This window comes from Grampus griseus (genome assembly GCF_964374135.1).
Source record: "Grampus griseus genome assembly, chromosome: 2".
Classification (NCBI taxonomy): Eukaryota; Metazoa; Chordata; class Mammalia; order Artiodactyla; family Delphinidae; genus Grampus; species Grampus griseus.
Window position 1 is genome coordinate 173,119,198 of NC_139018.1, and position 16,277 is coordinate 173,135,474.

Genomic DNA, 16,277 nt, shown 5'->3' on the forward strand with positions numbered 1-16,277 from the left:
AATCTTATAACCGCCATGAGAACGGTACCCCATCAGGGGGAGTTACCCTACCCACTTCTCCCATATGGAAACCCAGGTACCTAGAGTAACGTATGTGGAGGCACTGGGTCCACAGTCCCAACCCCTACCCTCACCCAGTGGCACACCCACTGGATCCTACACTCTCTCTTGCACATGGTCAGATGCTCCTTGTCACTGAGACCAACACATCTCCTCCCAAGTAGCCTCTTAAAATGTCTTTTTGCTATGAGCTAAAAAGAACAAAAAGCCATGTCTCTTAAAACAGGTCCTAATTTTACCCTCACATCAAACTGGGCTGCAGCTAGAAGCAAAGCTGCTTTTTTTTTGCTGCTTGCTGTTTTAACTTCCAGGATGTGTTCTCTGAAGACCATATACAATAAAAGTTTAAACAATCCACTCTTAGTGCCACTTTTGTGTAGGAAAGGAGACACCAGCAGTGCTGAAAAGAAATGTCCTGAAAAATAGCTTCAGAGATGGAATCATCAGAGCATACCCACTGTTGCTGTAGCTTGTGTATTTATAATTAGAGAACTGAGAGGAAATGGTGGGATCATCTCTGATAAAATGCTGTCTACATCCTATGGAATCATGTTGGCAAGACTGACAGAAATTCTCACATGTTCTATCTGGGCTTCTTCTGAAACATACTGTAGACCAGTTAGATTTGCTACATTTTTACTGTCCTTCTATATCTGACACTGGATGCTGTCACTTCCCAATCTTATGAATGTGTTTGCCTCTATTGGAGTTCCCACTTTTAATTCACTAAGATGATCCAAGAACCCTATAAAAAGGTAATTTATTTTATACCCAAATGTTTTACATCAATTAGCAACTATGTTAACAACCCCCCCTTTATTTTTGGCCACGCCGTGCAGCGTGCAGGATCTTAGCTCCCCGACCAGGGATCGAACCCGGGTCCCCTGCAGTGGAAGCGCAGAGTCCTAACCACTGGACTGCCAGGGAAGTCCCAACAATGCTCTATTTTTAAGACAGAGCAGAATGTTTGAAATTCCTTAAATGCCTCAGAGAAGAAATTCTATTATTGCCTGAGATGAAAGAGTGAGTCAACATAAAGGAAAACCAGGTGTTCTGTGTGTGTGGTACAGTGTATATAACATTTACCATTTTAACCATTTTTAAGTGTACAATTCAATGGCATTAAGTACACTCACACTGTTTACACCATTATCCCATCTCCCGAACTTCTTCATCATCCCATGAAACAGGAACTCCCCATTCGCTGTCCTGTCCCTCCAGCCTCTGGCAACCTCTTTTCTACTTTCCGTCTCCATGAATTTGCCTATTCTTGATACTCATGTAAACAGAATCACACACCATTGGGTCCTTTTGTGTCTGGCTTATATAACTTAGCATAATGTGTTCAAAATTCATCCATGTTGTAGCGTGTATGAGAATTTCATTCCTTTTTAAGGCTGGGTAATATTCCATTGTATGTACATGCCACATTTTACTTATCCCTTCATCTGTTGATGGATACCTGGGTTTTTTCCACATTTTGGTTACTGTGAATAATGCTGCTATGAATACTGCTCTCAGTCTTTAAAAGATCAAACTAGTAAAGGTCACCTTTCTTCCACAGCAAAAAATTATCACATACCACAGTGAAGAGTTTTCGCTGTAATGGCTGATATGATGTCACTTCCTTCAAAGTCCAAGTACAAGCCATGTTTGGTCTCTGTCCCAGTCCACTGCAGGGAGCATCCAGAAGAATTCGGTCAAAAGATTCCGGTAAGAATGGAGGTTCTCCTATAAAGAGAATTATAAACATTATTTGCTCTCTGCCCTATTAGGACAGAAAACTCCTGAAACAGATGCAATTATCGGAATTTAACATCATCATCTAGAACAGAAAGTAATGCATAACAATTCCATCAGGTAGCTGGCTAAGCTAACTGACTTACAGGTAAAAGAGGTTAAAGATGTGATTATTATAGGATTAACTGATACAGCGCAAGCCAAGGCCTAATCAAACAAGACCGGTACCCCCAATGTCAGAAGCCACACTTCATCAGAGCTGGGACATGAAATTAACTGTAGTCATTCTAAGAGCTGGTATTTTTCTTAGTAAATCTTACTGCAGACAGCCCCAGAAAAAGAGACTACCTTTTAGTTTCTAGGCAAACACCCTGGTTCTATGGTTCCTCGGCTTCCTTGCTTCTGTGGCCATCAGCAAGGCTATGCTCTAGAATGAGTCTACATGGCCCCGAATCCAATCTTCCACAGGTTTCCCTCTGCATTTGCTTACATAACTTTCTCCACTCCAGCTTCTCATCTACTTAGGGTTACTGGAGAAAATCATGAAACCAAGCGGGTCTGCTCATATATTTATGGTATCTAACTGTAGGCAAGATATTACTGCAGACTGCTTTCATGCAAAGCTAGCTGATTTCCTACGGTGCCCACAGCAGCGTTCTGGGTCTCACCCCAAGATAACCTGCTTTTCTGACTGCAAAACTGTGAGACACAAGCTCTTATCAATTTAACTCATCTCCATCTACAACCATCCTTGCTTTCTTATCGACTGCCTCCAAAGAAATATCTTTCCAAAGTAAGCAATTATTTTTAAGGGTTTTAATACATACTGATAAAATCCTGTAGAAAGAGTATATGCAATTTACACTTCCAGTGTCATGAGTGTACTTTCCCCAAAATCCTCATCAAAGTTGATAATTATGTTATTGACCATTTGTATTTTTTTGTTTAGATGGTCACATTGTCTTTGCTGGTTTTCTACTGAGACTTGTCTTTTTTGTATTGATTAGAAGAGCTCTTTGTACATCAAAAAAAAGTGATCTCATCTTAACTATTTTACAAATATTTCCCACTATTTGCCATCTGCCATGTTTTTTTTACATACATAAATGTTGAGTATTAAATTTATCTTTTTTCTTGAGTTCTAGCTTTGCTTTCATGCTTTAAAATCTTCCCCATTATGAAGTCAAATAAATGTTCATCTATACCTCCTTCTAGTTACTTTCCATTTAATTCTTGACAGTAAACTTTAATCCATCCTAAAGTTACTTTTGTGTATAAACCTTTCCCCCAGCCCTCCAAACAAAAAAATCATCTTAGAGCCATTTATTAATTTACTTTTCCCTCTAGGTTTGCAATGCTAATTTTATCATATACGAAATTTTAGTATACATTTGAACCTATTTCAAGGACTGACTATCTGTTCTGCTCCAAATATGCTAGTTATTAAGCTATATTCTTCTGAGCTCCAAGTTTACCCACCTCTACTCTGCTGTGTGATGCTGAGGGGGGAACTCTGTGAACTACAATTCTCCTTTGCCTGTTGGCTTCAAGATTCACCAACAGGAGGCAGAGAAGCGATGGGGGTGGGAAGAGAATGAAAGATAAAAGGGGTAGAGGACAGGACTTGATCCTTCCTGATGGCTTGCTGTTTCTGTCAGAACAAGCCCAGTAGGGCTTCCCTGGAGACGCAGTGGTTGCGAGTCCGCCTGCCGATGCAGGGGACACGGGTTCGTGCCCTGGTCCAGGAAGATCCCACATGCCGCAGAGCGGCTGGGCCCGTGAGCCATGGCCGCTGAGCCTGCGCGTCCGGAGCCTGTGCTCCGCAACGGGAGAGGCCACAACAGTGAGAGGCCCGCGTACCACAAAAAAAAACAAACAAACAAGCCCAGTAACAGCCCTTCGCCTTGACAGGTACAGTTTCCAGCTTTTTCCCTTAAGTATCCGTATGAAGTGGACAGAGCCCCCTCTCTCAAGCTGGACCCTGCGCAGCACAGCAGCTAGGTAAAACCCCCTCCTTAGAGTTCTGAATCCCAGCTCCAGGGAGCCTCGCCCCTGAACTTCTGGAGAGCCCAGAAATAAATCCGCACACTTACAGTCAATTAATCTATGACAAGGGAAGCAAAAGTACACAATGGGGGAAAAGACAGTCTTCAATAAGAGATTTGGGGAAAACTGGACGACTATATGCAAAAGAATGAAGTCAGAACATTTTCTCACACCATATATAAAAACAAAATGAAAATGAACAAAAGTCCTAAATGTAAGACCAGAAACCATACACCAACTAGAAGAAAACACAGGCAGCACACTCCTTTGCAGAAGTCTTAGCAATTCTGTTTCACCTCAGGCAAGGAAAACAAAAGCAAAAATACACAACTGGCACCTAATCAAACCTAAAAGCTTTTGCAGTGAAAGAAACCACCAACAAAACCAAAAGACAATCTATAGAATGGTAGCAAATGATCTGCCTGATAAGGGTTAATACCATACCCAAAGTATATAATGAACTCACAAAACTCAATATCAAAAAAACAAAACCACCTGATTAAAAAACGGGCAAAGAACCTGAACAGGCATTTTTCCAAAAGAGACAGACAGATGGCCAACAGGCACATGACAAGACACCCAACGGCACTAATCATCAGGGAAATGCACATCAAAACCACAGGTCAGGGACTTCCCTGGTGGCGCAGTGGTTGGGAGGCCGCTTGTCAATGCAGGGGACGTAGGTTCAAGCCCTCCTCCTGGAAGATCCCACATGCCGCGGAGCAGTTAAGCCCGTGCACCACCACTACTGAAGCCTGTGCTCTCTAGGGCCTGTGCTCTGTGAAGAGAAGCCACCGCAATGAGAAGCCCGAGCACCACAACGTAGAGTAGCTCCCGCTCACCGCAACTAGAGAAGAGCCGAACGAAGACTGAACGCAGCCAAAAATAAAAATAAAAATAAAATAAAAAAGTAAAAAAAAATAAAAAAAAAACCCCACAGGTCATCAAAAAGACAGGCGTTGAAGAGGGTGTGGAGAAAAGGGAACCCTCATGCATTGCCAGTGGGAATGTAAACTGGTGCAACCACTATGGAAAACAGTATGGAAGTTCCTCATAAAATTAAAAACAGAACTACTACTAATGAAAAGAACAAAGAGGCAGAAGACCAACAGGAAACAGAACACTTGAACATTATAAACCAACTAGACCTACTAGAAAACACTATGTAACAGCAGAACGCGTATTCCTCTGCAGTGCACGTGGAGACAAACCATGTGCAAGGCCGTAAGACAAAGCTGAGTAAATCTGAACAAGCTTAAACTCACACGTTTCTTCTCCCACCAAAATGGAATGAAAACAGAAGTTAGTAACAGAAAGAAATCTGGAAAATTCCAAGTATGTGGAAATTTAAAAACATGCTCCTAAATAACCGTGGGGCAAAGAAATCACAGGTAAATCCTAAAATGCTGTGACGTGAACGAAAACAAAACACAATGTACCAAATCTTATGGGAAGTAGTGAAATAGTGCTTAGAGGGACATTTACAGCTGTAAATACCTACATTAAAAAGAAAAGTCTCAGGACTTCCCTGGTGGTGCAGTGGTTGAGAATCCACCTGCCAATGCAGGGGACATGGGTTCGAGTCCTGGTCCGGGAAGATCCCACATGCCATGGAGCAACTAAGCCCGTGCACCACAACTACTGAGCCTGCACTCTAGAGCCCGCGTACTGCAACTACTGAGCCCGTGTGCCACAACTACTGAAGCCCACCCGCCTAGAGCCCATGCTCTGCAACGAGAGAAGCCACCGCAATGAGAAGCCTGCACACCGCAATGGAGAGTAGCCCCCGCTCGCCGCAACTAGAGAAAGTCTGCACAGCGACGAAGACCCAACACAGCCAAAAATAAAAAGATAAATTTATTAAAATAAAAGAAGAAAGAAAAAAGAAAAGTCTCAAAGTAATAACCTAGGCTTCCATTCTTAAGACACTGAAAAAAGAGGAGCAAACTAAAAATGAAGCAGAGGAAGAAAATAATAAAAATTAGAGCAGAGAGGCTCCCCCGACGCCAGGGCCTCAGTCACTTCAGTTTGGCCTGTGGCTCTTAGGGGTAAAAGGGGCTCCAGAGGTGTGTCTCCAACCCCAGTGCCAACCACCCCACACCACAATCGTTGTGGGGAAGAGAACAGAGGAGTGAAGAAGGGTGCATTTTCCCTCTCACCTCAAAGCTCAGCTAGGGAAACCATGTAGCCCTGACCAGTGGGCTCAAGGCCCTACTGGAAACTGGTTCTCAGCTTGAGAGACGAGGAAACAAGAACCAGTAACAAGCACTTTTTTCAACTTTTGAGGGGTGTTGAGACAAGATGGCAGAATAGATCTTTAGCCAGACTTGTCAAGAAAAAAGGGAGAGGGCTCAGATGAATAAACTTAGAAATGAAAAAGGAGAAGTTGAAATGGACACCACAGAAATATAAAGGATCATAAGAGACTACTACAATCAACTATATGCCAATAAAATGGACCAACTAGAAGAAATGGACAAACTCTTAGAAAAACACAATCTCCCAAGACTGAACCAGGAAGAAATAGAAAATATGAACAGACCAATCACAAGTACTGAAATTGAAACTGTGATTGAAACCTCCCAACAAACAAAAGTCGAGGGGCTTCCCTGGTGGCGCAATGGTTGACAATCAGCCTGCCAATGCAGGGGTCGTGTGTACGAGCCCTGGTGCAGGAAGATCCCACATGCCGCGGAGCAACTAAGCAACTAAGCCCATGCACCACAACTACTAAGCCTGCGCTCTAGAGCCTGTGAGCCACAACTACTGAGCCCACGTGCTGCAACTACTGAAGCCCGCTCACCGCAACTAGAGAAAGCCCACGCACAGCAACGCAGACCCAATGCAGCCAAAAATAAAGATAAATAAATAAATAAATCTATTTATTTATTTAAAAAAAAGAGAAAAGTAGAGGACCAGATGGATTCACAGGCAAATTCTATCTAACATTTACAGAAGAGTTAACACCTATCCTTCTGGAACTATTGCAAAAACTGCAGAGGAAGGAACACTCCCAAGCTCATTCTATGAGGCCACCATCACCCTGATACTAAAACCAGACAAAAATACCACCAAAAAAAAAAAAAAAAAAAAATTACAGACCAATATCACTGATGAACATAGATGCAAAAATCCTCAACAAATATACTAGCAAACCAAATCCAACAATACATTAAAAGGATCACACACCATGACCAAACGGGATTTATCCCTGGGATGCAAGAATTCTTCAACATCTGTAAATCAATCAGTGTGATACACCACATTAACAAAGTGAAAAATAAAAACCATATGATCATCTCAATAGATGCAGAAAAAGTTTTTGACAAAATTCAACACCCATTTATGATGAAAACTCTCCAGAAAGTGGGCATAGAGGGAACTCACTTCAACATAATAAAGGCCATATATGACAAATCCACAGCAAACATCATTCTCAATGATGGAAAGCTGAAAGCACTTCCTGTAAGATCAGGAACAAGACAAGGATGTCCACTCTCACCACTTTTATTGAACATAGTTTTGGAAGTCCTAGCCACAGCAATCAGAGAAGAAAACGATATAGAAGACATCCAAATTGGAAAAGAAGAAGTAAAACTGTCACTGTTCGCAGATGACATGATACTATACATAGAAAATCCTAAAGATACTACCAGAAAACTACTAGAGCTCATTAATGAATTCGGTAAAGCTGCAGAATACAAAATTAAAACATAGAATCTGCTGCATTTCTATACACTAACAATGAAAGTCCAAAAACAGAAATTAAAGAAACAATCCCATTTACCATCGCATCAAAAAGAATAAAATACCTACGGATAAACCTACCTAAGGAGACAAAGACCTGTACTCTGAAAACTATGAAAAACCGATGAAAGAAATCGAAGATGACACAAACAGAGGAAAGATATACCATATTCCTGGGTTGGAAGAATCAATATTGTCAGAATGACTATACAACCCAAGGCAATCTACAGATACAGTGCAATCCCTATCCAATTACCAATGGCATTTTTCACAAAACTAAAAACAAAAAGATTTTAAATTTCTATGGAGACACAAAAATATCTGAATAGCCAAAACAATCTTGAGAAAGAAAAACAAAGCTGGAAGAATAAGATTCCCTGACTTCACACTATACTACAAAGCTACAGTAATCAAAACAGTATGGAACTGGCACAAAAACAGAAATACAGATCAACGGAACAAGACAGAAAGTCCAGAAATAAACCCACGCACCTATGATCAATTAATCTACAACAAAGGAGGCAAGACTATACAATGGAGAAAAGACAGTGTCTTCAATAAATGGTGCTGGGAAAACTGGACAGCTACATGTAAAAAATGAAATTAGAACATTTTCTAACACCATGCACAAAAATAAACTCAAAATGAGTTAAAGACCTAAATGTAAGACTGGATACTATAAAACTCTTGGAGGCAAACATAGTAAGAATACTCTTTGACATAAATTCAAGCAGTATCTTTTTTGATCCATCTCCTAGAGTAATAGAAATAAAAACAAGAACAAACAGATGACCTAATTAAATTCAAAAGCTTCTGCACAGCAAAGGAAACCATCAACAAAATGAAAAGATAACCCACAGAATGGGAGAAAATATTCGTAAATGATGTGACCGACAGGGATTAATCTCCAAAATATAGAAACAGCTCATGCAGCTCTATGGCAAAAAAACAAACAACCCAATCAAAAAATGGGCACAAGATCTAAATAGACATTTCTCCAAAAACATACAGATGGCCAAAAAGCACATGAAAAGATGCTCAACATCAGTAATTATCAGAGAAATGCAAATCAAAACTACAACGAGTTATCACCTCACACCAGTCAGAATGGCCATGATCAAAGTCTACAAACAGGGACTACCCTGGTGGCCCAGTGGTTAAGACTCCATGCTCCCAATGCAGGGGGCCCAGGTTGGATCCCAGGTCAGGGAACTAGATCCCATATGCATGACGCAACTAAGAGTTCGCATGCCACAACTAAGGAGCCCACCTGCCACAACTAAGACCCGGCACAACCAAATAAATAAATAAATAAATTTTTTTAAAGTCTACAAACAAATGTCGGAGAGGGTGTGAAGCAAAGGGAACCCTCCAACACTGTTGGTGGGAAGTAAATTGGTACAACCACTATGGAGAACAGTATGGAGGTTTCTTAAAAAACTAAAAAGAGAACTACCATATGATCCAGCAATCCCACTACTGGGCATATATCCAGACAAAACCATGGTTCAAAAGGATACACGCACCCCAGTGTTCACTGCAGCACTGCTTACAATCGCCAAGACATGGAAGCAACCTAAATGTTCATCGACAGAAGAATGGATAAACAAGATGTGGTAGGGCCCAGGATGTAGAGTTGGCAGTGCCTGACGGCAAGTCTGACACAGAGTTGGGCAGGGTCGAGAGTAGGGGCAGCAGTCGGGGATGGCAGGAGAAGGAGGCAGCAGCGATCACTTATAAATGGCACTGAAGCAGGACCCGAAGCCTCAATTCCAGGAGGGTGAGAGAGTGCTGTGCTTCCACGGGCCTCTTCTTTATGAAGCAAAGTGTGTAAAGGTGGCCACAAAGGATAAACAAGTGTAATACTTTACACATTACAGTAGTCCTGTGTTCAGCTAACAATCCATTATGCATATAAAAATGTACGACTAAAAATAAAAATAATCTGGGACTTCCCCAGTGGTCCAGCAGTTAAGACTCCATGCTTCCAAGGCAGGGGGCCTGAGTTTGAACCCTGGTCAGATCCCGCATGTCGCAACTAAGATCCCACATGCCACAACCAAAGATCCCACACACCGCAACTAAAGATCCTGTGTACCACAACTAAAGACCCGGTGCACCGAAACTAAAGACCCGGCACAGCCAAATAAATAATTTCTTTTTTAATAAAAATACTTTACGGCTGTGAAAGCAATTATACTTCCCAAAGATGGCTGCCACAAGACTGTCCATTCCACACATTCTTACAATCTGACACTGACACTCACCACAGTGACACAAGAGGTGGGATGTAATATTCCTTCTCATTTATTCTGGGCAACAGCAGAATCGATGCTAAGTGACTTCTGGAATAGGTCATAAATGGGGACATGGCTGCTGCCTGGGGCTATTCCAACATTCGCCCTCGAAACCCACCCAACCAACACGCTGAGAGTATCCAGGACACGTGAAGGGGTCTCACCTGAGAGCCACCATCATCCTCCTGATGTGTATGTGAAAGAGAGCACCTTCAAGATGACATCTCCCTCCACTACCACATGACCACAACTGCACGAGATACTGCAAGTAAGAACCATGTATCTGAGGGTCTGGTCAGCCCCCAGAATTGTGAAGAATAATAATGAAATGATTACTGTGGTTTTCATCACTAAGTGGTGGCACGATGTGGATAACAACAGAACATAACCAGAACAAATTGTGTAGGAAAACTACCACATAGCATGATGCTAGCATAGTTACTGGGTCACTCCTTGCACCTTATACTATGCATCTCACTTACCCACTCAGAGGCTTTCAAGCTCTTTTACTTACTTTAAAGGGGGAAGAAAAATTTTACCGATGAATAAAAGAAAAAAATGGAAACAGTCACTATCTCCACTTTTTTTTGTTGTTTTGTTTTCTTTTTTTGTTTTTGTTTTTGCGGTACGCGGGCCTCTCACTGTTGTGGCCTCTCCCGTTGTGGAGCACAGGCTCTGGACGCACAGGCTCAGTGGCCATGGCTCACGGGCCCAGCCGCTCCGCAGCATGTGGGATCCTCCCAGACCGGGGCACGAACCCACGTCCCCTGCATCGTCAGGCGTACTCTCAGCCACCGCGCCACCAGGGAAGCCCCATCTCCACTTTTAATAGTACAAAGCTTTTGGCAGACTGCTATTTGTTCTTCAATAACAATTATCCTCTTCTTCTATAGAAATGGTGTGAACTGGGCACATGGCAACACAGCTGAAGACTACGTTTTCCAGCCCCCCTTGCAGCTAAGTTGATCAAACTACTAAGTTGTGGTCAGCAGGATATGCACCCCACTTCCAGGTCTTGTGCATCTCCCAGTCCCTTCCTACCCCCTGGGACAAAAACTGGAACAGCTGTCTTGGACCCAGAGATGAAGTTCCCAGCATTGGATGTCCACCTCTTTAACTTTTCAGTGAGACAAAAATAAACAAGAAAACCAAAAAACGCTTCTATCTTTTCTAAGTCACTGTATTTTGGGTCTCTCTGGTACAGCCCCCTAGCCTACACACTGATATAAACTGCAAACCCCTGGCTAACACTTCAGGGCTGACAAGCCACTGACCATGACACACTGTTGTCATGTAATCAGGCAATTCAACCCGACCTGCTCCCACTCTTCTTCAGGATAGTCCCTGTTTTTCTGGCAAGTATTCCATGTGCTTCATTTGTTTTGGCTTCTTAATCACGTGTGACTTACTACATATTAGGCAGAAGTTACAAAATAATTTCTTAAAGGTATGTGGATTTTCACATTACTACTGATGTAGCAGGCATTTTAAAAGTCATCATGAATCCTGGAAAAGAATAAATACATGTGTATGTATAACTAAATCACTTTGCTGTACACCTGAAACTAACACAACATTGTAAATCAAATATACTCCAATATAGGGGCTTCCCTGGTGGCGCAGTGGTTGAGAGTCCGCCTGCCGATGCAGGGGACACAGGTTCGTGCCCCGGTCCGGGAAGATCCCACGTGCCGTGGAGCGGCTGGGCCCATGAGCCATGGCCTCTGAGCCTGCGCATCTGAAGCCTGTGCTCCGCAATGGGAGAGGCCACAACAGTGAGAGGCCTGCGTACCGCAAAAAAAAAAAAAAAAAAAAAAAAAACCACAAATATACTCCAATATAAAAGAAAATAAAAAAATAAGTTAATTTTTTAAAAAGTCACCATGAATCAAATAGCATCTTTAATCAGTGAACATTCTAGAGAAACTAATGCCAACTACTTCATTAAAATATGCAAGTTTATCGAATACTTTATGAAACCAAATCAAAATAGAGACAAAGAGAGAGAAATAGAGCAATTTAACTACTGTATTATTTTATTCCAAAACAAGATATGTGGCAGTTTTTCCCTGCCGGCTCTATATCCCCAATTCCTAAAGAAAAATGAAGAATCATAAAACTGAAAGGTTTGTCTCAAATCTCAGCTTTCTGAGCTGTAATATGAAACTAAAACAAATAGGTTAACACTTAAAAGAATTGGAAAAAGAACAAACAAAACCTAAAGTCAGCATTAGGAAGGAAATAATAAAGATTAGAGGGGAAATAAACAGAGATTTAAAACAATAGAAAAAAAAATCAATAAAACCAAGAGCTGGTTCTTTGAAAGGGTAATAAACAAGATTGACAAACCTCTGGCCAGGCTCACCAAGAAGGAAAGAGAGAGAACCCAAATAATCTAAACAAGAAATGAAAAAGGGACATAACAACCAACACTATAGAAATACAAAAAAAAAAGGGAATACTATGAACAATTATATGCCAACAAATTCAACAACCTAGAAGAAATGGACAACTTTCTAGAAACATTCAGTCCACCAAAACTGAATCAAGAAATAGATAATTTGAACAGACTGATCACTAGAAGTGAAATATCAATAGAATCTGTAATTTTAAAACTGCCTACAAAGAAAAGTCCAGGACCAGATGGCTTCATAGGTGAATTCTACCAAACATACAAAGAACAACTCTTACCGATCCTTCTCCAACTCTTCAAAAAAACTGCAGAAGAGGGAACACTCCCAAAGACATTCTATGAAGCCACCATCACCCTGATACGAAAACCACTAAAAAAGAAAATTACAGGCCAATATCTTTGATGAATATAGATGCAAAAATTCTCAACAAAATATTACCAAACTGAATCCAACAACACATAAAAAAGATCAAACACCACGACCAAATGGGATTCATCCCAAGTTCACAAGGATGGTCAACATATGCAAATCAATGTGATACACCACATCAACAACAGAAAAAAACAAAAACCACATGATCATTTCAATACATGCAGAAAAAGCATCTAACAAAATTCAACATGCATTCATGATAAAAACTCTTACCAAAGTGGGTACAGAGGGAACATATCTCAACATAATAAAAGCTATTTATGACAAACCCACAGCTAATATAATACTCAACAGTGAAAAGCTGACAGCCTTCCCACTAAAATCTGGAACAGGACAAGGATGCCCACTCTCACCACTTCTGTTCAACATAGTATTGGAAGTCTTAGCCACAGCAATCAGACAAGAAAAAGAAATAAAAGGTATCCAAATTAGGACGGAAGAGATAAAACTGTCATTATATGCAAATGACGTGATTCTATATACAGAAAACCCTAAAAACTCCACACAAAAACTACTAGAACTGATAAACAAATTCAAGAAGTTAGCAGGATAAAAGATTAACATACAGAAATCAGCTGTATTTCTTTACACTAACAATGAAATAGCAGAAAGGGAATGTAAAAACAAACAAACAAACAAAAAACCAATACCTTTCAAAATCACACCCCCAAAAATAAAATACTAAATAAACCTGACCAAGGAGGTGAAAGACTTATACACTGAGAACTATAAAACATTAAAAAAGGAAACTGAAGATGATTCAAAGAAATGGAAAGATATCCCATGCTCTTGGATGAGATTTAATATTGTTAAAATGGCCATACTGGGCTTCCCTGGTGGTGCAGTGGTTGAGAGTCCGCCTGCCAATGCAGGGGACACGGGTTCGTGCCCCGGTCCAGGAAGATCCCACATGCTGTGGAGCGGCTGGGCCCGTGAGCCATGGCCACTGAGCCTGCGCGTCCAGAGCCTGTGCTCCGCAACGGGAGAGGCCACAACAGTGAGAGGCCCGTGTACCGCAAAAAAAAAAAAAAAAAAAAGGCCATACTACCCAAAGCAATCTACAGATTTAATGCAATCCCTATCAAATCACTCATGACATTTTTCACAGAACTAGAACACATAATCCTAAAATTCATATGGAACCATCAAAGACCCAGAATTGCCAAAGCAATCCTGAAGAAAAAGAACAAAGCAGAAGGCATAACCCTCCCAGACTTCAGACAATACTACAAAGCTACAGTAATCAAAACAGCATGGTATTGGCACAAAAAACAGACATATGGATCAATGAAACAGAACAGAGAGCCCAGAAATAAACCCACACAACTACGGTCAATCACACAGCTTTGACACATGAGGCAAGAATATACAATGGGAAAAAGACAGTCTCTTCAGCAAGTGGTGCTGGGAAAGTTAGACAGCCACATGTAAATCAGTGAAGTTAGAACACTCCCTCACATCATACTCAAAAAATAAACTCAAAATGGCTTGAAGACTTAAACATAAGACATGACACCATAAAACTCCTAGAAAAGATCATAGGCAAAACATTCTCTGACATAAGTCATACCAATGTTTTCTTTGGTCAGTCTCCCAAGGTGACAGAAATAAAAACAAAAATAAACAAATGGGACTTAATCAAACTTACAAGCCTTTGCACAGCAAAGGAAACAATCAATCAACAAAACGAAAAGACAACCTACAGAATGGGCGAAAATATTTGCAAATGATGCAACCAACAAGGGTTTAATTTCCAAATTATACAAACAGCTCAAACAACTCAACAACAAAAAGAAAACAAACAACCCAATCGAAAAATGGGCAGAAGACCTAAATAGACATTTCTCCAAAGAGGAAATACAAATGGACAGTAGGCATATGAAAAGATGTTCAACATTGCTAAACTATCAGAGAAATGCAAATCAAAACTACAATGAGGTACCACCTCACACCGGTCAGAATGGCCATCATTAAAACCTCTACAAATAACAAATGCTGGAGAGGATATGGAGAAAAGAGAACCCTCCTACACAGTTGGCGGAAACGTAAATTGGTACAGCCACTGTGGAGAACAGTATGGAGATCCCTCAGAAACCTAAACATAGAGCCACCATATGATCCAGCAATCCCACCCCTGGGCATATATCCAGAGGAAACTCTAATCCAAAGAGATACACGCACCCCTATGTTCCTAGCAGCACTATTCACAATAGCCAACACATGGAAACAACCTAAATGTCCACTGACAGAGGAATGGATAAAGAAGATGTGGTACATATATACAATGGAATACTATTCAGCCATAGAAAAAGAATGAAACAATGCCATTTGCAGCACCATGGATGCAACTAGAGATTATCATACTAAGTGAAATAAGTCAGAAAGCAAATACCATATAATATCACTTAAATGTGGAATCTAAAATATGACACAAATGAACCTATCTACAAAACAGACTCACGGACATGGAGAACAGACTTGTGGTTGCCAAAGGGGAGGGGCAGGGGGAGGGATGGAGTGGGAGATTGGGGTTAGTAGATGTAAGCTTTTATATATAGAATGGATAAACAACAAGATCCTACTGTATAGCACAAAGAACTGTATTCAGTATCCTGTGGTAAACCATAATGGAAAAGAATATTTAAAAAAAATGTATATATATGTATAATTGAATCACTTTGTTGTACAGCAGAAATTAACAGAACACTGTAAATCAACTATACTTCAATAAAAAAATAAATAGGTTAAGAACAAAGAGTTTGACCAAGTCTTGGAGGTTTGATTCTGTATTAAAAACTTGATATTCAAAGATGAGATGAAAAGCAAGAAGACATCTATTACAGCAAAATACCTTAGATCCATGCCAAGGCCCTATGGATATTTAGGGGCTAGAACATAGGTAGCAAAATCTGACAATCTGTTTGTAAAGCCAATTATAAAAGCCTTGAAAAGATAAAATTTAACTCACCATCTGTGTCCTTAACCATATCAAGTTTAAGGGCCTTTGTTCCATCGAAGCAAAATGCCCTGATGGAATTTAGCCCTAACAATAACGCATTCTGCTTTATTTTTTCTACTTTGTTGGATATTTTATCCAGTGCTATCACTTCTCCCTAAAAAAACAAAACAAACACATAAAAAAGTGAAAATCCAAAGCAGTCATGAAAGTTATTAATAATGAGAAAAACGGACAATTACAGTCTTCCCCACTTTCCTCCTATCCCTAGTTTTAAAGCTGAAGTCATCATCCAAATGAATATCAAATTTACATCCAATACTTAAGTCTTACCTTTTAAAGAACCCAATCTTGCCAGATAATTTTCTTATAATACCCATCTACTTTTAATCCGCAAAACTCAAAAGCAAAAGCAGCGTTTGCAATCTTCTAAAGAAACTTTAGAATACCCATTTGAGATAAATATTAAAAAATCGCCAATTTGATGTGCCTTGCTCACCTCTGGAAGAGCATCAACTAACGTTCTGAGACATCTGCCTTCTGGTCCTCTGAGATACAGATGAATGTTACTTGTAAAAAATCAAT

The 16,277-nt window shown here is 40.5% G+C and overlaps 1 protein-coding gene across 2 annotated transcripts in view; it reads right to left on the reverse strand.

Moving 5' to 3' along the window:
* NSUN6 (NOP2/Sun RNA methyltransferase 6) overlaps positions 1–16,277 on the reverse strand; it is a 68,180-nt gene that overhangs the window by 11,002 nt on the left and 40,901 nt on the right. For both annotated transcript variants that reach the window (XM_082649055.1, XM_082649054.1), the window contains 2 exons: positions 15,705–15,849; positions 1,643–1,791 (listed from right to left, as the gene is read on the reverse strand). In XM_082649055.1, coding sequence (XP_082505181.1) covers positions 1,643–1,791; positions 15,705–15,849 — 294 coding nt within the window. The remainder of the gene's footprint in view (positions 1–1,642; positions 1,792–15,704; positions 15,850–16,277) is intronic.